Here is a 23,655-nt window from a genome sequence, read left to right on the forward strand (position 1 = left end):
CAGTCCTGGGGATGAAGTAACCCTCAGGTGACTCCAGTCTCAGCCCCTGTCTAACTACACAGGAGGGACTCTAAGGAAAAACTGCCCAACTGAGCCCGTCAACCTCCAAAACTGTGAGAGATAATATTATTGTTTTAGCTACAAACTTTGGGTGGTGGTTTGTAACACAAAATTAGGTAACTGCAACAAATGTCCTGCTCCACTATGGATTACAGTTTTTCAGTATGGAACCATCCAGTCTGCTGTGCTCAATGAAGCTGCTAAATGTTTACTGAGAACCTACTATGTGCCAGCTTCTGGTCTAAGGGTTTCTGACACATTGCTGAAAAAAAAAGAAACCCAGGTGTTTCTTCCCCCTCATGGAGCTTACATTCTCACAGGGGAGACAGACAACAGACAGAAGATGAAACAATTAGATCTGTCCTACAGCACGTTAGAAGGTGGTAAAAACTATGGAGGGGGTAGGGCAGGGAGAGGGAAGACAGTATGTAAAGACGCTGCTCTCAACGAAAAGGCTGGAAGGAGATGGAGTTACCCAAAGCGAAAGAACAGGGCAAAATGGACGATCAGAGAAGCACAAAGAAGCCACTGTGTCTGGGTCAACGTAAAAGGGGAGAAGCAGCAGCAGGTGGGTCAGAAGGGGCAGGGAGTTGGACGGTGCAGCGCTCTGTAGGTCCCCGGGAGGACTCTGGACTGCGCCGCGAAACAAACAGGGAGAACCTGCACAGCGGCAGTGACATGATCCGAAGGACCCCTCCATCTGCCATTAAGAAGAGACTGAAGGAGGGCTTCCCTCGTGGCGCAGCGGTTGGGAGTCCGCCTGCCGATGCAGGGGACGCGGGTTCGTGCCCCGGTCCGGGAAGATCCCACATGCCGCGGAGCGGCTGGGCCCGTGAGCCATGGCCGCTGAGCCTGCGCGCCCGGAGTCTGTGCCCCGCAATGGGAGAGGCCACAGCAGTGAGAGGCCCGCGTACCGCAAAAAAAAAAAAAAAAAAAGCAAACAAGGAGGAGGCTGTCACAACAATCGAGGGCAAAGATGACGGAGGCCCGGATCTGACTGGCAGGAAGGGCAGTAATGAAAAGTGGTCCAGCTGTGTTGGAATATATCGGTAGGGCTGAAAGCATTTCCCAGTGGATCGGAAATGGGACGTGAAAGAAAGAGAGGTATCAAAGGTAGACTCTATGGCTCTTGACTGAATAACTGGAGAGATGGGACTGTCCATCAATTGAGAGGGGGAACCACAGGGCTGGAACAGACTGTGGACAAGCAGTCTACTTGCAGACACGTGAAGACTGAGATGCCTGCTACGTCCAAATGGAGACACTGGGCAGACGGATGGACATGCAAATTTAAAGATCAGACGAAAGGTCCGGAAGGGAAAGGGGCCTGGGGGTCCCTGGCACACAAATGGTTTTTTTTTTTTTTTTACACAAATGGTTTTTAAAGCCAGGGGCTGAAAGAAATCACTTCCAGGATGTGCGGAGGGAGAAAAGCGCTCCAACACCTACAGGACTTGTTATAGGCCCTGAAATATACTTACCTATGGCTACAGATAGGACCTTGAAACAGACATGCCTGCTCTCTGCTGATTCTACCTCCCTGTGCAGGGTAAACTACGGACCTGAGAAACGGTCTCTCACTTTCTACAGGATACCAGCACTTGACTCAATCTTCTTTTTGATCCCTACATTCTTTTTTTTTTTTTTTTTTGCGGTACACGAGCCTCTCACTGCTGTGGCCTCTCCCGTTGCGGAGCACAGGCTCCGGACGCGCAGGCTCAGCGGCCAAGGCTCACGCGCCCAGCCGCTCCGCGGCATGTGGGATCTTCCTGGACCGGGGCACGAACCCGTGTCCCCTGCATCGGCAGGCGGACTCTCAACCACTGCGCCACCAGGGAAGCCCTGATCCCTACATTCTTGAACACTTTCTATTTCCATATTGCTTTCCAAACCCTTATTATCACAATTCCTTGATGTATTCCTAGGGCAACGTACTAGAAATAAGATCAAAACCCAGTAACATAGAGCACGTTTCATGTGATACTGCACAAAAGTCGACATTCTGACGGTACAGTCTGAGATGAAATATAAATTAAAATGGAATCTAATGTTTTAATACTTACATATTTTCTTCCATAATTATTTTTAATTTATTCTATGTGATTTTGATGACAGAGTGTAGACAGCTTTAGGCTAGACTGAGAAGTTAACATTCTGGTTAGACTTTTCTTGTTACTTCTGTAAAATGGTTTAGAAACAAGGAGCACTAAGACGCAAATGAAAACTGTCCCTCGGAGGCCGCTGCCAACGCCCTACAGCCTCCTTAAAGAGGTGGCACGGTCAATTTCAGGTCGGACTTCTGAAACAAGGGCTTTCATGTACGGCTGACCAAACCCTGGCGTCAAGAAGGCCTGCGACACGTTTTACAACCTATTTGATGACCAGGCCCGACCTGAAGCTAACGACGTGGACTCCTGGGGGCAGAGGCCCTACAGTCTGCGTCTGAAGTAAGCGTCTCAGGTAACCCTAGTAACACCAGAGTCTGAGAACCCCTGTTCTAAAAGAAGTAAAAGGAAAATCCATGCAAGAAACACTGAAAATTAAGGCTCATAATCCACACTTTCACTAAGAGAATTTCATTTTCTTCAGCCGGTCGAAAGATTACTCTTCTGGATAAAATAGGTATAAATTGCTCCAAACTCACAGGGAGGGAGAACAGCCCTGTTCCTTGCAACCTGACCAGTTTCCTTCTCCCCTTCTCGTAATTCTTCCATCCATCCCTCCCCTCAAACTATCACCCCTGCTCCTTTCCATTCCCAAATACCGACATGATCTGTGTTCACTGCCTCTCCCTCAGGAGACCATTCTCTCTGTAAATCTAGCTGTCGACTAGCTTCTACCTGATCATTCTAGGTCACGTTCATTTGATGCTGGCATAATGCAAAGAACTTAACACAGCATTTCGAACACATCAGATGTCAGTGGTATTCAAAACACTCACACAAGAGGCTAATCTCCTGATTTTCTGATCAGGAGCCTGAGGCTGCAATAAACGACTTGCTGCTATAAGGATACAGAGCAAACCTCCCACTGAGGTCACCTAATGCAAGCTCAGTGCTTATTTCGGCACATTATATACCTCAGTCTGACAACAAAATTACATTCCGAATCATTTGCCAAGCTCCTGACCATCCATCCACGTGCTAGAATTTCATTTCAGCCTGGCTTCCCTCACCTTGACGATTTCTGAGTCTTACTACTCAGACCCATTCTCCCAAAGATGCCTTAGACTCTATCCCCAAAATGACAGGAGACAATTGACAAATATAAAATGACGAGTTTGTTAAAAATAAATACTTTCCATTTTTCTGGGTCGTGCATTTTTTAAACTATAAATTTATTCACCCAATAATCTTTCTTCACTTTCACAATAATTGTCAAACTAAAGAAAATACAGTAATTACGCATTTGGATGAAGAAAAGTTCAAGACGAGTAATTCTCGCTTGATTCCATGTTCCAGTGTTAAAAGAATATTTAAAATCTTAACACTTTTTTCAGGAGTCCCAACAAATAATTTTGGGAATTTCTTCATCCCAGTTAGAGGTTCTGTTTTCTACATGAAGTTCTTATTTTTAATACATCCCCTTGAACAAAAATCATGCAATCAAATTGTGGCTCACCAGGAATGTGAAGAGCCAGTGACTAAAATAATTTTTTAAAGTACTCAAAATTACTTTAAATTGCATTAAATACAGAAAACAAAACCTAGAGTTTAAAGAAGTTAACTGCATATGTTGGCCAAAAAAACCTTTGGCTAATTTACTTTTTTTAAAAAATAAATTTATTTGTTTGTTTGTTTATGGCTGTGTTGGGTCTTCGTTGCCATGTGCAAGCTTCTCATTGCAGTGGCTTCTCTTGTTGCCGAGCACAGGCTCTAGGCTCGTGGGCTTCAGTAGTCGCGGCTCATGGGCTCTAGAGTGCAGGGTCAGTAGTTGTGATGCACGGACTTAGTTGCTCTGTGGCATGTGGGATCTTCCTGGACCAGGGCTCGAACCCGTGTCCCCTGCATTGGCAGGCGGATTCTTAACCACTGTACCACCAGGGGAGTTCCCCAGCTTCTCATTTTTAAACTATGAATTTAATGTATTATATAAACTATAACAAAAGAGAGCTAATGACAAAGAATTATCACCTCAAAGTTAGGTCTAATTATTTCAGTTGTTACATGCTTGTTATGAGCTAAAGGGTGTGATTCATTCAGTAACAGACTGTGAAAACACAACTTTACATTATTTTATATACTTCATTCAATTGCTTTTTAAATTGAAACTAATTTACAGCAGGTCCAGTTAAAACTTTTGAGAAATCCCCACGCAGTACATGCCTAATTTCTCTGATTAACATTTGAAGATCTTCTTCTATCAGGAAGCATGGAACTTACTGTTTAAATGTCAGCTCACCAAAGCAACACACCAAAAACCACCACCTCTGGAGAACTATGACTGATCAAAGAAACTGTTAGCAATGAATTACTGATCTCCTCAAGATGGCCAGTCTTTGAATTCTCTAAGAGAGTGAATTTGTCAAAACAGAAACATACTTCTTATTGGTAGATACACAGAACCCACCAAGGATTAGTCACTTTATGGTGACAGGTCCCAAGAGAGCTCTTTCTCCATCTAGTCTGCGTACCATCTACCCTTACCTGCATCACCTGCATGATAAAGACCAAGACATACTAAGGTTACCAGCAGAGAGTTATAACCATAGGCAAAAAGCATTAGTGTATAATCTAAACCAAACAACCTTAACCAGGGCTACAGGGAGCCTTAGAACACCCACAGATGAGCTTCGGGGGCTCAATTATCCTTCTGTGATAAGCAAAGTTATCTGTACATTGTTCTGGGTAAGAGTGTCCAATGTATTTATTAACATACCACAGTTGCCTTTAAACGAAAGAAGATAAAAAGTACCAAAAATATAAAGACAGAATGTGGTATAGAAGAAAAAACTAGTGTTTGAAGCAAGAGAGTCAAGTTTAGATCTCAACAGCTGTGCTACTTTGGGTTAAGTTGCTTTAGTTCTTTGAATATCAGTTTCTTAGTCTGTAAAAACCGAAAAACGGTACCAACTGTGAGGATTAAATATAATCAGTATGTAGAGTATATAACACAGTGCCCAGCAACTATTGTATGATCAACCGCCATTTGCCGTAAGAACACAAAAGTGTTTCAATTAGAATAAATGGGCCACAACACATTTAAAGTCAACTGCTAGGCTGTGACATTTATTTTCCTTTTGAATATAGTTTCATATGGATACACTCTGCACTCATTTCCTATTGCTGCTGTGAACAAATGTCCACAAATTTAGTGGCTTACTAGAACATAAATTGATTGTCTTACAGGTCTGGAGTTATCGATAGGAAGGCAAAAACGGGTATTACAGGCCCAAATCAAGGTGCCAGCAGGGCTGCATTCGTCCTGGAGGATCTAGGAAAGAATCCGGTCCTTGCCTGTCCCAGTTTCTAGACACTTCTGGCGTCCCTTGGCTCTCGGCCACATCACTCCCACCCTCGCTTTCACCATCACACCTCTTTCTGTACCTCTGACCCCCCTGCTTCCCTCTTTCCCATTAATGAGAACCCTCGTGACGGTGCCGCCTGATGATCCAAGGGACTCTCGCCGTCTCAAGATCCTTAACTAATCATGAAAAGCTCCCTGTGTCTTTTAAGGTAACATATCCACAGGTTCTGAAGATTAGGACACGACATCACTGCGGGCCGGCGCGAGGCATTAGTCGGCCTACCCCAGACCCTGACATGGCTCGGCACTGTATAAATTCTGGGGCTAAAACAAATGGTTACATCTACATTTTGAAATATCGGATACCCGATTAATTTCTCCTCGTCACTTTAAAATCCATCAGCTTTCTAGAAAAGCCATAAGCCATTATTTTTAGTTGCACTTCTGAACCTCACATCAGCTGTTAACTGGTGCACCATGCTGTCTTTTATAAACGTCAACAAGTCACATTTTAAACACTATTGCTATTTATAACCAAAAGAATGCCTGCCGCTTTATCTGGCTCCATTTTAATTTTTCTAAATCCTATGCTTTAGGTGTGAATGCTCCATTCATTTCAAAGTTCAGGACACAGAGGAAGTACACTTTAAAGGGCGGAATCTATGGTATGTGCCCATCAGATGTGGCTTTACCGTGGCATCTACTCGTAGCTGAGCATAAAATGTAGCCCAGAACTCACCAGCGGTTCTCGGTTCTTGACCAGACGGATGATTTTCACTGAGTCTTCCTCCTCATCAATGTCATCAGGCATAGGAGGCAACACGGGATCATAGTTCTTCAGAGCCACGGTATCGTGCACAGAGAGCAAAGCCTATCAAAGTCCAAGGGAAAAAGTGTTACAGTAGTTGGACGTGTTTGGCGTTTTATACTTGACTACAGTATAAGGAAAATCAAACTGATGTTCCAGTTCTGCCACAGCAACCGTAAGAAGGCAACTACTTGGGAAGGAGCCTCTTGCAAACGGGGCGAGGGGAAGCTGTAGAGCAACAGAGGCAACGCTGCTCGGCCACAGGGTGCGGCAAGCATCAGCGTAAAGCATCTGCCAACGTGAGCGTCCTCCGGTTCATCCGAACAGAAGCGGCAGCTGGGGGGTCACTGAGGGACTGTTACTTTTGAAAGGAGGGAGAAAAAGGAGGCTACAGATGGACTGCCAACGGGCTGGCAGGTGTCAGGCAACGACGCATGTCTTTTTTTTTCTTTCCTTCTGTTAGCAGAAAACACAAAAAGACCTGCTCAATACAACTGACTAGCTTTCATTCTTCTGTGATTTTTCTCACCTTTTAATTTTTGATGTAATAGCCGACTGTGTGTATAAAAGAATAAAAGTATTTCTAGTCATGACGGTTGTGGCGGTGAAACTCCACAAAACGGTCATATTGTCATTAGAGACCAAAGATGAGAATAACGTGAGATGACACTATATTGGGGGTGACTGGGTCTAGACTTTTAACTAACTTGTTCCCTAATCGGCAGCACCAGGATGCACCAATTACTCCAGCCAGAGCCTTGAAATCCCCCTTACCTACACCCCCATCCTGTTAAATCTGCTTCCACAGTGTAAGCTGACATTTGTTATCTTCTCTCCAGTCCAGAGCAGACGGTGGCCAACTGTGCCACCTGTTTTCGTAAGTGAAGCTTTCCTGGAACACAGCCATGCCTGTTCACTGATGTGTGCCTTATGGCGCCTGCCATGCTACAATGAGAAACTGAGTACAAGCACCAGACATTTTTCCATAAAACAGCTGGCAAACCCTTGGTCTAGATCATTGATCATCATCTTTTACCTGGAGCATTTTTACCTGGAGCCTTTCAATGGTCCACCTGCATTCACCTTGGGCTCATTTTCAAATTCCTGATTCACAGTGTGTCCAGAGTAATTACTTTTTTTTTTTTTTTTTTTTTTTTTGCGGTACGCGGGCCTCTCACTGTTGCGGCCTCTCCCATCGCGGAGCACAGGCTCCGGACGCGCAGGCTCAGCGGCCATGGCTCACGGGCCCAGCCGCTCCACGGCATGTGGGATCCTCCCGGACCGGGGCACGAACCCGTGTCCCCTGCATTGCAGGCAGACTCTCAACCACTGCGCCACCAGGGAAGCCCTCCTTCAGTCTCTTCTCCAACTCTGTCTCATACCCACTGTCCTCCTCACTCAGTTTAAACACCTGGCTTCTTTCTCACAGAGGCGTGGCCAAAACATCCAATATAAATGTAGACCCCCGGGTTACGTGATCTCATAGCACCGTCTTCTTTGCCTTCATGCGTGCTCATAATTTTTAACCATGTTTCCAGTTTTATGTACATATATTTAATATCTGCTATCTACTGAAACAGAAGCTCCAAGATGGCGAAGAAATGGTATCTACATTAAGCTTTCTTATTGACTATAACATATATACAGAAAAGCACACAATTCATAAGCATACTGCATGAAGAATCTTCAAAAATGAATATGTCCCTGTAAATGTCACCCAAACAAGAAACACAACATTAACTGAGCCCCAGGGGCCCCTAAATATGCTCCTTCCTAGTCACCGTGGCCTCTATTCCGCTGAAGGTGGTAGTTTTGCCTCTAATTAAATACCGCATAACGGGATCTTCCTTTTTTCCCTGACATTAAGTTACTGAGGTTCATCCATGCTGTTACTGGGAGCCATTCCTTTTTTCATGGTTGTACAGTACTCCAACATATACATATTTCAGTTTCTTTGCCCATTATGCCTCTGAGGGGCATTTAGGCTGTTTTCAGCTCTTGGCTATCACAGTGCTGCGGTGGACATTTCATATCAGCTGATACATATACACACAGATCTGGGTTAAGTATATTTAAGGGTGGAAGTCTAGGTCATTCAACACAGGCAGACGAGACGAAGTGGTCGTTCCAGCTACTCTCCCACCAACAGCTTATGTGAGTTCTAGCTGCATCAAGGGATCCAACGGTTTACAGTAGTTTAAATTTGGCCATTCTGAGTATACAGTGTTATCTTCTCGCGGTTGAAATTTCATCTTTCTTATAACTCATGATACCTTTTTTCTTTGCTGTTCAAATGAAAGCATTTCTTTTTATAAATGTTTTTCTCCAGCCAGTATATCTCTAATTGCACTTAAGAAACAGAATAAAAAAAAAAAGTCTGTATTTCATCTTGTGCCAAGTTAAAAGAATATCCAGTAGCTTCCACTTCCTGTTTTAGACTGTTATTACCATTACTTTATATTCTCTTGGTATAAAAATATGCTTTAAAAAAATCCCAAACTAACACATAAACAAGCAACACAGGTACCAGCATATCCTTATAAACATAAACACGACCGATGCTCACAAGTCAGGCAAGACAGGAATGGCATCTTGGATGCTTGATTCATGGATAGTGGCAGGCAGTGCAAGAAAGTTTCTGGAAAACCGTCAGTCCTGGTTTTCAGCACAGGAGAACCTCTCATTTCACGGTGCACATTTCACAATATTACAAAACCACCACCTTGTCTACTTGATTAAAACCAGGGGAAAGGGACAATGTTCCTGGGGAGTGACAAGGCACAGAAGTGCCCTGGGGCCCCGCACGGCCAGCGGGCCCAGCCCCGCAGTCTGACCAGAGGCCTGGGACCCGCTGCCAGATGCTGACCTCTGCAGACGCAGCGAGGGTTTCCATGGACTTCAGGAGCGCGTGTCCCCGGCGTGGATAATACACTCTAACGATGATCAAGTGGGGGAAGTGAGCTCGTCTGAATCATGCGTGGGATCGGTTCCAGACTCAGTGGAACGGCCATCCTCTCCAGGGCCTGGACTTCAGGTGACAGGCTGAACGGCGGAGGGTCTTCCTCTCTTTTGTCGGTGCAGTTTCAGCCTCCTGCTGCTGCTTCTGCTGTTCTAACTTCTTTAATGTAAATGTCAATTGTTTGCTGCCAACCGTGGTGTCCGATACACCCAATGTCCCATTTTTCGCTTGCAGTTTCAACCGGTCTTCAAGGGTTTTATTCATCACGATACCTTCTTTCGTGAAATGCCTGTTCAAGATCCTCGCACAGTGCTCTCTGTTCCATCTGTCTTTTTCTTCCTGACCTGTAAGAGTTCTTTATAACGCGCTGGATCCAAGCCTTTGTCGGTTACAGGTGCCACAAATGCATTCTCCCACCTGGTAGCTTTCACTTTCTTATTAGTGGTCTCTGATCAAAAAAGCATCCAAACGAATGAACCCAATAATATTTTCTTCCTTTATGGCTGGTGCTTTTCTTGGTATCCAACAAAGTTTCAAAGGGAGGGAATGAAGAGCGTCATCAGATGGTAAAATATTATCTGAAGACATAATAGCTGCCAAGTTTTCACAACTGATGAGAAACACAGTCTGAAGATTCAGGAACTCCAATGGATCCTTTAGGAAGCAGGAACAATAAAAATTAACCCACGCTTACATACATCATAGTGAAATGACAGAATGCCAGAGACAGAAAGTAGTTCTTAAAAATATCAGAGAGAAAAACACAGATCATCAGGAAGGAAAGAAAAAAAAGTAATTGAGAACTGACTGATCAAGCAGCAAGGCCACTGGAAGATACTTAAAACAGCTTGCAAGTGCTTAGGAAAAAAAGAACAGTCAGCCCAGAACTGTGCATCCAGCAAAAGTACAGTTCAAGAATGAGGATGAGAGGGCTTCCCTGGTGGCGCAGTGGTTGAGAGTCCGCCTGCCGATGCAGGGGACGCGGGTTCGTGCCCCGGTCCGGGAGGATCCCGCGTGCCGCGGAGCGGCTGGGCCCGTGAGCCGTGGCCGCTGAGCCTGCGCGTCCGGAGCCTGTGCTCCGCAACGGGAGAGGCCGCAGCAATGAGAGGCCCGTGTACCACAAAAAAAAAAAAAAAAAAAATGAGGATGAGAACCAAGGTGAAGTTAACAGGAACCCACTGGAGAAAACTTAAAAAAAAAAAAAAAAAAGATAATGAAGCAATGGTTTTTGAAGACACTGGACATGAGACAAGGAAAGACAGTGACCACTGAGAGATAGGAAACAACTGCGAACCCTAAGACTGCCCCAGCTTCCTGTCTAGAGCGAATTTCCCGCTATGTCAGGGGGAGAAGGAACCCAGGACAGCAGAGCTGGGAACCTAGGGAGATCAAGGGGCTAACGTTCTCAGGGAAGGGATGAGAATGGAGAGAGCTGCACAGACACAGAGCTCCTTGAGTCCTTAGCCAAGGCTCGCATACGGAACAACCGCCAGGAAGGGTTAGAGCAGTAGTTCGGAACTGAGGGCAATTTTACTCCCCGGGAGCCATATGGCTGTCTGGGGACATTTTTGGTTTGTAACAATTCAAGGGATGCTACTGCTGTCTAGTGCACAGAGGCCAGAGATGCTCCGAGGCATCTGATACCACAGTAGACAATCCCCTCCCCACCGCCAAATAAGTATCCAGTCCTCAAATTTAAATAGTTCCAAGGTTGAGAAACCCTGCATTACGGGAAACAATCCCCGAGGCTTGCACAGGGCAGGAATAGCTCCTGTTCCCACCAGTTACAAGGAAAAGCTTCACAATTCACAGGGCATTGAGGAGAGTTAACAGAGGGGTACTTTCTTAATAGCAGGAAATAATTAGCCCAAGATTAAATGCTGCTAAGATCTCACCTAACAAAGCTTAAAAGCAAGCCTCCAAATAACTTAATTGTGTAATTTAAACTCAAGAATATTATCTATAAATATACAAAAATATCCAGCATCGGGCTTCCCTGGTGGCGCAGTGGTTGAGAGTCCGCCTGCCGATGCAGGGGACACGGGTTCGTCCCCCGGTCCGGGAAGATCCCACATGCCGCGGAGCGGCTGGGCCCGTGAGCCACGGCCGCTGAGCCTGTGCTTCCTGAGCCTGTGCTCCACAGCGGGAGAGGCCACAACAGTGAGAGGCCCGCGTACCGCAAAAAAAAAAAAAAAAAAAAAAATATCCAGCATCAAAAAAAGTAAAGTCACAATGACTGACAGTCAATCAACAATCACTAGGCATGTACAAAATCAGCAACTACTATGCACAGTGATGAGAAATATAAAACTAGACCCTGAAAAGTTAGATGACAGAATTATGTAGAACCAAATCCTGAAATTACAGAAAGATCACAGAAAAGGAAATTAACAGTTACTACTAATTCCAAATGTTCAAAAAGCCAGAAGAAGGGCTGAACAGGAGACTTGGAATATACAAAGAAGATTCAGACCAAGCTTCTACAGATAAAAGGTGAAAATACATTTCATTCAGTACACTGAATAAGATTAACACTTGTAGGCAAAGCAATAAAACTACTGAAACACGTGAAACACAAAGAGAAAATATAATGAAAAATTATGAACATTTATTGAGCTGTGGGACTTCAATGGTCTATTATATGCACCTAACTGGCATCTCCAGAGACAGGAGAGGTGTTAAAAAAAATCTGAAGAAATATGGCAGAAAATATTCCAAATTTGATGGAAACAAAAAAGTCCGTATGTTTAAGAAGCTCAATGTATCCAAGCACAATAAACAGAAAAGACATAACACCAAACTGCTTAAAAGCAGTGAGAAGGGGACTATCTTAAAATCAGCCAAAAAAAAAAAAGCACACCACAAGACAATGGAGCAACATCTTTAAAATACTCAAAGAAAACTACCGTCAGCCTAAAATTCTATACCCAGCAAAAATACCTTTTAAAAAGAAGGAATATTGAAGACTTTTTAAAGACATACAAAAGCTGAAGGAATTCATCACCAGCGGACTTGCATTACCAAAAATGTTGTAAGAGGTTCTTTCAGACAAGAGGAACGACTGCAGAGGGGAACACAGAAGCGCACCAGAAATGGCTGTTATCTGTGTACCTAGCCTAACCATCTTGCACACGGTAAGAATAACAGGGAATGCTAACGAATATATTTCATAATAAAGTGAATATTATAGTTGATAGGCATTGTCAGAACACCAGCTATTATTTTTCCTCCTTAGCTCTGAACTTTCATATCTGGATTCCAAAAAAAATAATTTACAGATATCAAGTTCATTATTTTTAACAGCTTTGCTTTATAAATAGTTTTGGTTAGCAACATTTTTATTTTGGACAACTAAAAGTAACTTTGTATTCCATTTTCCTGTTTTAACTGCAGCAACTTTATTCTTCACTATACAGACATTCTTTCAGGAGGCAGTACCTAAATGAAAATTGTGTTTCCATATGCCACTGATCACAGCTGATGGGTTTACCTGTCGCTTAGAGGAATCTACAGGAAATTGAACACTGGGCTTTGTAACTCATCGGGCTCCCAAGCTCTCCCTGCCTTAGACCCCCTGGAGGCAACTCTATGCTCTAGATATCTATCAGACCCTTAGAAGTAAGTGTCTGACTCATAAGGATGAGTAACACTGATTTATTCTTCCAGAAGGAAGCTTAACTTTGCCATTTATTATGCTTTAATGAAATCTCATCCATTCCGCATGCCCGGGCAGTGAGTAATTTCTGGTAAGTGAATGTTTTGGAAAGCTGAAAAATTACAACACATCTTTCTATTTTATTGCCTTTCAAAAAATCTACCAAATTTTCCCTGACTTCCTAAATTATAATACCATGTTCTAGAGATGATGTCACCTCACTTTTATCAAAAATGAGCCACTGAATGACAACTCAGAGAGGATGATTTGCCTTTAATGTGGCAATGTGATGCCTAGGAGTGGTTTTTAATTTATTGATGATTCTCTTTGCTTTCCCCGGAAACAAAGTCTCTGTAGAGACCAACGTCCCTTCCGCAGTGCCCCCTAAATGGCCCGTGCTCCTCCCCTACTGCAGCAAGCTTTAGAGTCTGTTACATCTACGCAGGCCTCTTGTGACTCTGTCATTACCTTCTTCTCACCATGTGGTTTCTTTTATACTTTGTTATTTTTCCTGGACTGTAAGATTTGGACAATAAGACTGGATTTTGTAGACATTATTGAGTAATAATAATTATTTTTTTTGTATATGGTGACTGACCAATTCAAAGTTTTAAGGACTGGGTGTATTCCAATACAGTAAGTAGTGTATCCTATTACCCTACTTATAATGGGAAAAAATGTATATGTAATATTTCCTTACACAAAAAGGAATGAAAGGTAATGCAGCCAATTAAGAATAGTTATCCCTAAAGATATATGAACACACAATTCACAGAAGAAATAAAAAGCCATTAAGCATATGAAAGCAATGCTCATCTTCACTAATAAAGCAACAAGGATAGGGACTTCTATTTTAAAATTTAGATTCAAAACACAGTTACGTATTATCCAAAATTCTTTTCTGTTTAATTTCAAAAGTTTTTATCAAGTCACTTTGTAAAAGGTAAAAATTAAAGTCAGAGTAATAAACTATCACATCTTATTAAAGACAATATCATAAATCAGTTATAAAGATAAGTTATTCCTTCCAACCTCATGTATGGATTGTTTTTTTTAACTCTTCATGTGTGTGTGTGTCCATCTGCCCCTGAGGCTGTAAATGCTTTTACTCTATCCCATGATTATGGTTCAATTTTTACACTTCCATCTTTAATCTACTTGGAATTCATTCTAGTAGAGGTCTTTCTTATTTTTCCCCAAATAATTAACCAGCTGTCCCAACACCTCATACTGAATTTACATCCAATCCCACCCATCCCCCACTTCCTTGTCTCCATCCTCACGTCCTTCGTTAGGACCACAGTCACGCTGCACCCACATTATTTCTACAGGCTCCCAGCTGGCCTTCCCCCCGGGGAACTGCTGTGCACACTACACACAGAGTTATGGCATTGCTTGCTTGTTTAAATCCTTCCAGTGACTTTCTACTGCTCTCAGGATGGAATTCAAACTTTTTCATATGCTCGCGAGTAGAGTGGCCGTATAATCTATCATCTAAATAAGGAAACCACTGAAATTAACAGGGAGGCTATTAATATTAACCACGCTGTTGGAACTACAGGCAAACACCAGGCCGTCCTGGGTAACCAGGAGGCCGGCCCCGACTCACAGCTCTACTGTCCAGCCCCGCCCCTCCCTCTTTCACACGCTGCCGCTCAGCCACACTAAGTCTACGTTACGCCCTCAAATGTGACAAGTTATTTCCTTTGTAGGACTTCATACCGGAAACCTTCATTTCTCACCTCCCCCGCCGACTCACCCCTCACTCCTCTGCCCCTCTGGTCACCTCACACCAGCCTTCAGGCGTCACCGGGCACAGACCATCCCCTCTGCAGTCCTCTTCAACCCGCCCGCACCCAGCCTTGGCACCGGCTCCGCTCCTATGTGTTCCACACTATTTCTGGGTGTTCCCTCTCTTTATCCCCTATTTCTATCACCTTCATTAATCTTCATGTATCTTCATACATCTTCCACAAGTTCCAGCTATAGGGACTGGCAGAGTAGATGCTCAATTTATGTAGGAATGAATGAATGAAGATCCAACTCTGGTGACATCTACAAACTACCAAAGAAAGTTTTAATGCTTTTCAAAACGAGCTGCCTACAGAAAGCACGTATTATCATTTCATAGTTGGCTACACACTTGGTTGTATATACCTATGTGTGTTTTTAAAAAATCATTATTACTTTGGAGGTACATTTCAGGTTTCCTTTCAGTATTGTGAATTAAATATTCTCAATGGAAGGGCAATCTTCAAAAAGTAAATAATTAGTTCCCTTATCCACTAAAATTTAAGGGCAATATTCAAGTTAACACCTTGGAATTACATTTTTCATATTTTAACTGTCAGTTCAATGAACAATTCATGTATACATGTTATATTCTACTGTACCTTGCTTCTGCTCTTAAAAAAAAGAAAAAAAGCAAATATTTTCATTTATTCTAAGACAAAAAGGAGTATTTGATCATATTCTGAAATAGCTTAAAACTTATTTGGAGACTGCATTTCTTAAAGTAATTACCTTCAAAAGTGAGACAGTGATGGTTGTTAACAACTGATTTCAAGGAAAGCAATGTTAAATGTTAGGTCAAACTGGGAAGAAAAGTATTTTCTTCCCAAGACTGGTGAACTAGAAATTGCCATTGTCGACTGTACCGTCGAGTGTCTGCAATGTCACCCACTTTCTACACGTTATTTCCTGAACACACACCTTTCACACTGACTTCTCACCATTCCTTAGTCACACTGCTACGTACACGTGAAAACAGACAGAATTGTTTGTCTGAGGTATTTTTGCCATAACGAAGTCTAAGTACTCAATTAAAAGCTGCGTCCTATGGTGCTGCACGACGCCATCGTAAAGGGAAGAAAACCCACATTTCTCCTCCTTCTGGAGGAGTTTCTCCTTCCTTGCTGTGTTTCTCTCCTGTGCGCTTCCTTTACTGCTCACACAAAACAAAATTCTGATCGCCAAATGCGTGACGGGTTTTCTCAAGACCAAGCAATTCTCTGTGACACCACCTGGGCGTCCTACAGTTCAACCCAATGCTGAGGTCATCTTCCCAGAGAGAGCGTCAGCTCCCACAGGTTGAGGGCTCAATCCTTTAGGACTGCCCCCCCTCCCCAGACACACTTCAGACACCAGTCACCACTCCAGGCTGCCACCTGTGCTTCTGACCAACCCCCTGCTTGGGTTCAATTAATTTGCTAGAGTAGGTCACAGGATTCAGGGAGACACTTACATGCGCCGGTTTATTAAAGCATATGATAAAGGACTCAGATGAAGAGATACACACAGGGTAAGGTCTGGAGGGTAGGAGCGTCTGTTCCCGTGGAGGTGGGTACATCACCCTCCTCGTACGTGGATGTGTCCCCGAGCCTAGAAGCTCTCTGAACATCACACTTTAGGGATTTTAGGGAGGCTTTCTCAAGTGGGCATAATCAATTCTTAACTCCATTTCCAGCCCCTCTCCCCTCTCTGGAGGATGGCGGCAGGGGTGGGGTGAGGCTGAAAATTCCAAGCTTCTAATCGTGGCATGGTCTTGCTGGTGACCAGCGCCCAGCCAGGGGCACACCCAGAGTCACCTCATTAGGACAAATGAGGTGAGGCTGAAAATTCCAAGCTTCTAATCGTGGTGTGGTCTTGCTGGTGACCAGTGCCCAGCCAGGGGCGCACCCAGAGGCGCCTCATTAGGACAAAGCTCCCCGTGCTCTAACCACTTAAAAATTTACAAGGGCTGGAGGGGACCTGTGTCAGGGACAGGGTCAAAGACAAAGAAATACAAGTGCAATACATGTTCCCAGTGTTCTTATCACTTAGGAAATTAACTAGGGTTTTATAAGCTTTGGGCCAGGAACCTGGGGCAGACACCAAAATGTACATATCTTCTCTTATCTCAGAACCACCTAAGGTCACACACCCCTCTCCGGCCAAATACCAGTTTCCATCCAGTATAACCTCTTTATTATTAGCTATTCCATTTCAAACACTCTTGAACGGAATAGTAAAATCAGGTCTTTTGTTTCTGGGGGGTCAGAAACATTCCTCTTTAATTTGTAAAATTCAAACCAAGATAACACTCTCAAAAACGGAGCTTACCAAGCGCCTCATGGGTACCCTTGCCATGCTCTGATTAACATCAACTTCCCAAGTGCAGTGTAAGGAAACCGAAGACATTTTCAGAGCATTCACGAATCTCCTCCAAGCTGCTCACTTTCTGTGCACTCCGTCTTCAGCATCAAGCGACCTTCCTGCACTAATCAGATCCTTATTCTTCTATAACTAAAGTATAACCGACTTCCTCTGCACCCGCCCGTCAATTCCTCTCATATTATTAATCATAGTTCATTCATCCTTTACAGAAATACACTCATGTACTTCATATTTACTTACATGGTTTAGAAATCATGGTCCATACGTGTTCTCTATCTTTTATTTAATACTTTTTTGAATATCAGTTTAAGACCATATATAGCACAGTTCCAAAGGAGATTTTTCAAAGAAGGTAGAAATAAATAATCAGTTTTTGCATCTAGATGGACATTTTCATTCAAAAGTCTATATGTGCTTAACAGAAATCATGACATAACTGATCATTTTGATTACATAATTACTGATCTATAGGTAACTCTGACTCCTGGACAATATTTCACATACAAGTGCGGTAGTATCAAGTATAAAATGTATGGGTTATAGAATTTAATTCATTAATGACCTTAGAATTAACAGGAAAATTTCTAAATCACATCGTTGACTAATCACACCTGGAGGAAAAATAAGTGATAAACTTGTAAGAAAAACAGAGACTCGAAATGGATCTGCCAGTATTTTACTGGTATTTACACTGGAAAAATGCTTTGCTCTGTAAAAATGGTATGATGCATTAAAACACAAATTGGCAGAAGAGGGGGCAGGAAATGGGGAGAGGAAGAGGAATGCTAAGACAGTCCCACAGAAAAATAGATACTGTTGTCAAATACACTGGCACACCATTAACTAGCCAAGCAAAATGGACCTAAACAAAATCGCTAATAGGTTCTGTATCCTGTATTCTTAACTTCTTTTAAAAGAAAAACGACCTTGAAGCTCCATTATATTTGCCAACTTAAATCCTGAGCTTCCCAATTTAAGTATTTTATCGATTGTCACAGCATTATCATGAAAAGCTCAACTCTTTTTCCTTAACAGGATTTAGGCGATTAAAATACTGTGCACTATTTGAAAACACATTTACTTGAAAATTGATGCTCGAAACAAAATTCATCTGAAGTCCCAGAAAGTGGCCCTTTTCGGATATATTTATTACAGGTGTCACACGTCCTCACCTTCACATTGGGTTTTGACAGTAGCTTCAACAGCTCTCTGATCTCGCTGTTTAATGGCTTGCTCTGAAGCTCCTCCGCCAGCTGCACGGGAGATCACATTGACACGAAGGACAGTTAGTAAGAGCAGGGGGAGCTCCACGTGCGACAACTGAGAATCTCTCCAGCTACTTTTTCGGTGATTACGCACAAGTCAGCAGGAAAGAAAACAGACTGTCAATCGCTGCTCTTCTTTTGAGGCTCTTAGTAGCCCTGATCCCAGCCCAGGCTCTCAGCTGAGTACAACTCAAGAAATCACATCGGCTAGATCACCTTCTGATTTACCGCACAGGGGGCAAATCCCAGCACTTCATCTACGACATGGTCTTTTGCATGCAGACAAAGGACCACTTGGAAAAAGCACTGGATCAGGCTTTGACATTGTACAAAAGAAAAACACAGAAAAGAGAACTTCTGAACGAGGTGGTGAAATCCACAGGGTTTCTAAAACCCCACAGTAGCTTGCTGTTTAGAGCTGGGGTAAAAAGAACTAGAATGCCTCTAAAAGAGCAAATGATCTGAAACTTTTATTATGCTTACCTACACAGTCTGTTAAATATAAAATAGGTTAATCATAAAATGACTTATAATAGGTTGACAACTACGCTGCTACCTCAGATGCTGACTGCTCTCTACCACCAGGATTATAAATTCCCATTGCCGGTTCCAGCTGAAGCTGAAGAAGAAAGGGGTGGAGCTTGGAACCTGCCTTGTGTTCTGCATTAAGAGGCCTCCATCAAAATCTCTACTCAATCTTAGACTATAAGAAGGATCATATCATTTTCATAAGAAGAAAAGCAAGATTCAAACAGAAAAAAAGATTAGAATTATGAAAAAATACAGCACAGAATGCAAAATATGTACATATACTTTCATTTAAAAACCCTTCTCAAAACACTGCATGAAAGTTCCATTTGCCCCTATAGTTTCTAACAAACTAAAAATAATTGCTCTTATCTCTGGAAAGGACTTTTCTCTAAACGAGGGGTGTAATATAAATTATACACAAAAAATAAAATCAGATAAAATTGATATATTCACTGACTACACTTCAAAAAGTGCTTTTCCTTTTTCAAGGTAACATTTTTTTTACAGAATTTTTAACTTACAAAAAGACACAAAAGGCTCTCTGCACTCTTGAATCAAACATTTAAATATATTGCTCCAATGAATTACAAAATGCTAAGTTTATATTTACATAAAAATCTCTAATTAAAAAAAATGCAATATTGTTGTAACATGACTGGGCCTTAATTACATTGGTTTATAAATAAATATTTCCCCAAACCCTCAACAATAAATGTTTTAAAACTGGTTTTCAAGGCTCTCTGAATTGTCAAGTGTTTTGGTTCTGCAACACAGAGGTAAGCTTCTTCACAAAACATGTATATTGCAACATCCTTGTAATTTGTAATCTCTGTAGAAATGGAAGAAAAAAATGGGGACTAAACAGGTAACACACAACTTGGAGATACATTACACATGCTTTATTTTCTAAACTAGAATACACGGTATTAACAAAGAAAATCAACCCTTGAAGATGGTCAGTTTTTTTCATTATACCTACAGCCCTAAAATCTTACTAAAAGGAACTATAGTTTGTTTTATTGTAATAACGTAAAAGATTAAAAAACAACAGAGAGGCTGTAGGGTGTCACTAAAAGCAGCCTCCACGCCACATGTATTTCTTGTCCAGCTTAGTGTCCCCTGTAGTTCATCCAGGTCTGTGCTCAGTTCATCGGAGTCCAGAAGTTAACGGGAGAAACAGCGAGTTAGTTCCCTGACCCAGATTTAAAATAAAATTATAGCTACGGGAAATTAACTACTCCATCAATGCCAGCTGCTGCTCAAATTTATTTTTCGGTTATGAAGGTAATTTGGAAAGGTCTAATATCCATAAATCTCTACTATGCTTTACAATCCATTTAAAAAACAACCCTGACTTTTTACGTATTTCGTCCGCCTCATTCCTATGCCAGCGTCTGTCAGTTTCAAGACTGCCAGCGACACAGCTGTCTTGTCTCTATTTCTCCAAAGCTTTTCTCTTGCCTGTGACTTTCTCGGACTCTAACAGCTGATAGCATCTCTCCCCACAGAGGCACAGACTAAAATTTCTATTTTGTAATTACCAAGGCAGGACAAGAGGGTTATCTCCATGCAAAATCTTTAGGACAGGAAAGTGAACAAAAATCAGCCTAGCATCAGCATAAACTCAGGGATGACAGGCCTTTTGGAGATATTTGCAACCTCTTTCGGTTTTCACTCCTAGGATCACACATCTCTGTCTGCACTAGGGTGAGTCCTGCCCCCAAGGGGCCGCAAAGGACAAGTCCCCCTGAGCTCAGAAAGGCACACTTACGTCACCAGCTAAGGCTGCCGCACCCTGGAGGATGGGCGTGGGATTCTGCTTCTCGTAGTAGTGAAGCTTCTCGTGAATCTGGAAGGGAAGCAAATGCACATAAGCTCACCTGCCAGCAAGCAACCTGAGACATTCAACTACTTGGATCGTTTCAACAGCAACTGATCTACTGAACATTCTAAACATGTTTCTGTAAACCTACAGATGACAAAGAGGCATGCCTAATTCATCTACTACTGTGCTTCAGTGTTTGTAACAAGAAGTCAAAGTAGGGGGTGGGATCATCATTAAACAGAACCCACGCAAAAGCTAAACTGTGTTCCCCAAACAAACATTAGCTTTATAAAATCTTTAATTTCTAAAACATAATTGCTTCAATACTTCGAGCGGCGGTTGTAGGTTATACACCTGCTAAAAACATAAGTTATGATTAAAGCAAAGCAAGAAGCTGGCAGCCATGTTCTGACAATTTGGTGTGTAATAACCACCCAGAGCAAAGAACCAGGCGTCGTGCAGACCGAGGGCCAGCGCTCCCGGAAGACCTCACGGAGCACACAGCTCCCTTCACTTCTTCTCGCTTTTCCTTTCTTCCAAATAGTCAGCTTCCCCCCACCCATTCAAATTTCTACAAAACAAAGGGATTTCTCATAACTAGAGACATCTCTCCTAACTATTCAGCTTCAATTTTTCATTTTGTAAAACCAGTAAAATTCTATTAATACAAGATAATTTTGTCCATTTCCCATCACCATGACCAAAGAAACACAAAGGCAAGAATACATTTTAATGCATCAGAAGACTAACTGAGTTCATTTTTAAAAACCTAGAATGATAGCTAAGAATGAGGGGAGCTTTGACAAATTTGTAACTGTTGGCACCTAGTTTAATCTATTTCAGCTCTTACACAGAGGCCCTTAAATTTTTTTTTTGAATTTTATATTTTTATACAGCAGGTTCTTATTAGTTATCTATTTTATACAAATTAGTGTATATATGTCAACCCCAATCTCCCAGTTCATCCCACCACCACCCCCCACCCGTTTCCCCCCCGGGTACCATATGTTTGTTTTCTACATCTGTGTCCCTATCTCTGCCTTGCAAACTGGTTCATTTGCACCATTTTTCTATATTCCACATATATGCGTTAATATACGATATTTGTTTTTCTCTTTCTTACTTCACTCTGTATGACAGTCTCTAGGTCCATCCACATCTCAACAAATGACCCAATTTCGTTTCTTTTCATGGCTGAGTAATATTCCATTGTATAGACGTGCCACATCTTCTTTATCCATTCGTCTGTTGATGGGCATGTAGGTTGCTTCCATGACCTGGCTATTCTAAATAGTGCTGCAATGAACATTGGGATACATGTGTCTTTTTGAATTATGGTTTTCTCTGGGTATATGCCCAGTAGTGGGATTGCTGGATCATATGGTAATTCTATTTTTGTTTTTTAAGGAACCTCCATACTGTTCTCCATAGGAGCTGTATCAATTTATATTCCCACCAACAGTGCAAGAGGGTTCCCTTTTCTCCACACCCTCTCCAGCATTTATTGTTTCTAGATTTTCTGATGATGCCCATTCTAACAAGTGTGGGGTGATACCTCATTGTAGTTTTGATTTGCATTTCTCTAACGATTAGTGATGCTGAGGAGCTTTTTAGGTGCCTCTTGGCCATCTGTATGTCTTCTTTGGAGATCTGGAGGTTAATCATTTGTCCGCTGATTCGTTTGCAAATATTTTCTCCCATTCTGAGAGTTGTCTTTTGTCTCGTTTAAAGTGTCCTTTGCTGTGCAAAAGCTTTTAAGTTTCATTAGGTCCCATTTGTTTATTTTTGTTTTTATTTCCATTACTCTAGGAGGGGGGTTAAAAAAGATCTTGCTGTGATTTATGTCAAAGAGTGTTCTTCCTATGTTTTCCTCTAACAGTTTTATAGTGTCCAGTCTTACATTTAGGTCTTTAAACCATTTTGAGTTTATTTTTGTGTATGGTGTTAGGTAGTGCTCTAATTTCATTCTTTTACATGTAGCTGTCCAGTTTTCCCAGAACCACTTATTGAAGAGGCTGTCTTTTTTCCATTGTATATTCTTGCCTCCTTTATCAAAAATAAGATGACCATATGTGCGTGGGTTTATCTCCGGGCTCTCTCTCTTGTTCCACTGATCTATATTTTTGTTTTTGTGCCAGTACCATATTGTCTTGATTACTGTAGCTTTGTAGTATAGTCTGAAGTCAGGAAGTCTGATTCCCTGCATCTACTGAGATGATATCATTTTTATTCTTCAATTTGTTAATATGGTGTATCACATTGATTGATTTGCACATATTGAAGAATCCTTGCATCCCTGGGATAAATCCCACTTGATTGTGTATGATGCTAAATTTAATGTGTTGTGGGATTCTGTTTGTTAGTATTTTGTTGAGGATTTTTGCATCTATATTCATCAGTGATAATGGGCTGTAATTTTCTTTTTTTGTAGTATTTTTGTCTGGTTTTGGTATCAGGGTGATGGTGGCCTCAGAGAATGAGTTTGGGAGTTCCTTCCTCTGCAGTTTTTTGGAAGAGTTGAGAAGGATGGGTGTTAGCTCTTCTCCAAATGTTTGATAGAATTCACCTGTGAAGCCATCTGGTCCTGGACTTTTGTTTCTTGGAAGATTTTAAATCACAGTTTCAATTTCATTACTTGTGATTAGTCTGTTCATATTTTCTATTTCTTCCTGGTTCAGTCTTGGAAGGTTCTAAGAATTTGTCCATTTCTTCCAGGTTGTCCAGTTTATTGGCATAGAGTTGCTTGTCGTAGTCTCTTAGGATGCTCTGTATTTCTGTGGTGTCTGTTGTAATTTCCCCTTTTTCATTTCTAATTTTATTGATTTGAGTCCTCTCCTTTTCTTGATGAGTCTGGCTAAAGGTTTATCAATTTTGTTTATCTCCTCAAAGAACCCGTTTTTAGTTTTATTTATCTTTGCTATTGTTTTGTTT

At 42.0% G+C, this 23,655-nt stretch overlaps 1 protein-coding gene across 14 annotated transcripts in view; it reads right to left on the minus strand.

Annotated features, from left to right (window-relative positions):
- MPP7 (MAGUK p55 scaffold protein 7) overlaps positions 1–23,655 on the minus strand; it is a 250,618-nt gene that overhangs the window by 82,472 nt on the left and 144,491 nt on the right. For 11 of the 14 annotated variants that reach the window (XM_089906314.1, XM_089906305.1, XM_089906306.1 and 8 more), the window contains 3 exons: positions 20,671–20,748; positions 18,276–18,356; positions 6,266–6,397 (listed from right to left, as the gene is read on the minus strand). In XM_089906314.1, the coding sequence (XP_089762440.1) occupies positions 6,266–6,397; positions 18,276–18,356; positions 20,671–20,748 (291 nt within the window). The remainder of the gene's footprint in view (positions 1–6,265; positions 6,398–18,275; positions 18,357–20,670; positions 20,749–23,655) is intronic. The other 3 variants (XM_089906315.1, XM_089906316.1, XM_089906317.1) reach the window with 2 other exon arrangements.

Source organism: Delphinapterus leucas, chromosome 2, assembly GCF_059928025.1.
Source record: "Delphinapterus leucas isolate spDelLeu-1000000601 "Yukka" chromosome 2, BTC_Dleu_Yukka2, whole genome shotgun sequence".
In the NCBI taxonomy this organism is placed as follows: domain Eukaryota; kingdom Metazoa; phylum Chordata; class Mammalia; order Artiodactyla; family Monodontidae; genus Delphinapterus; species Delphinapterus leucas.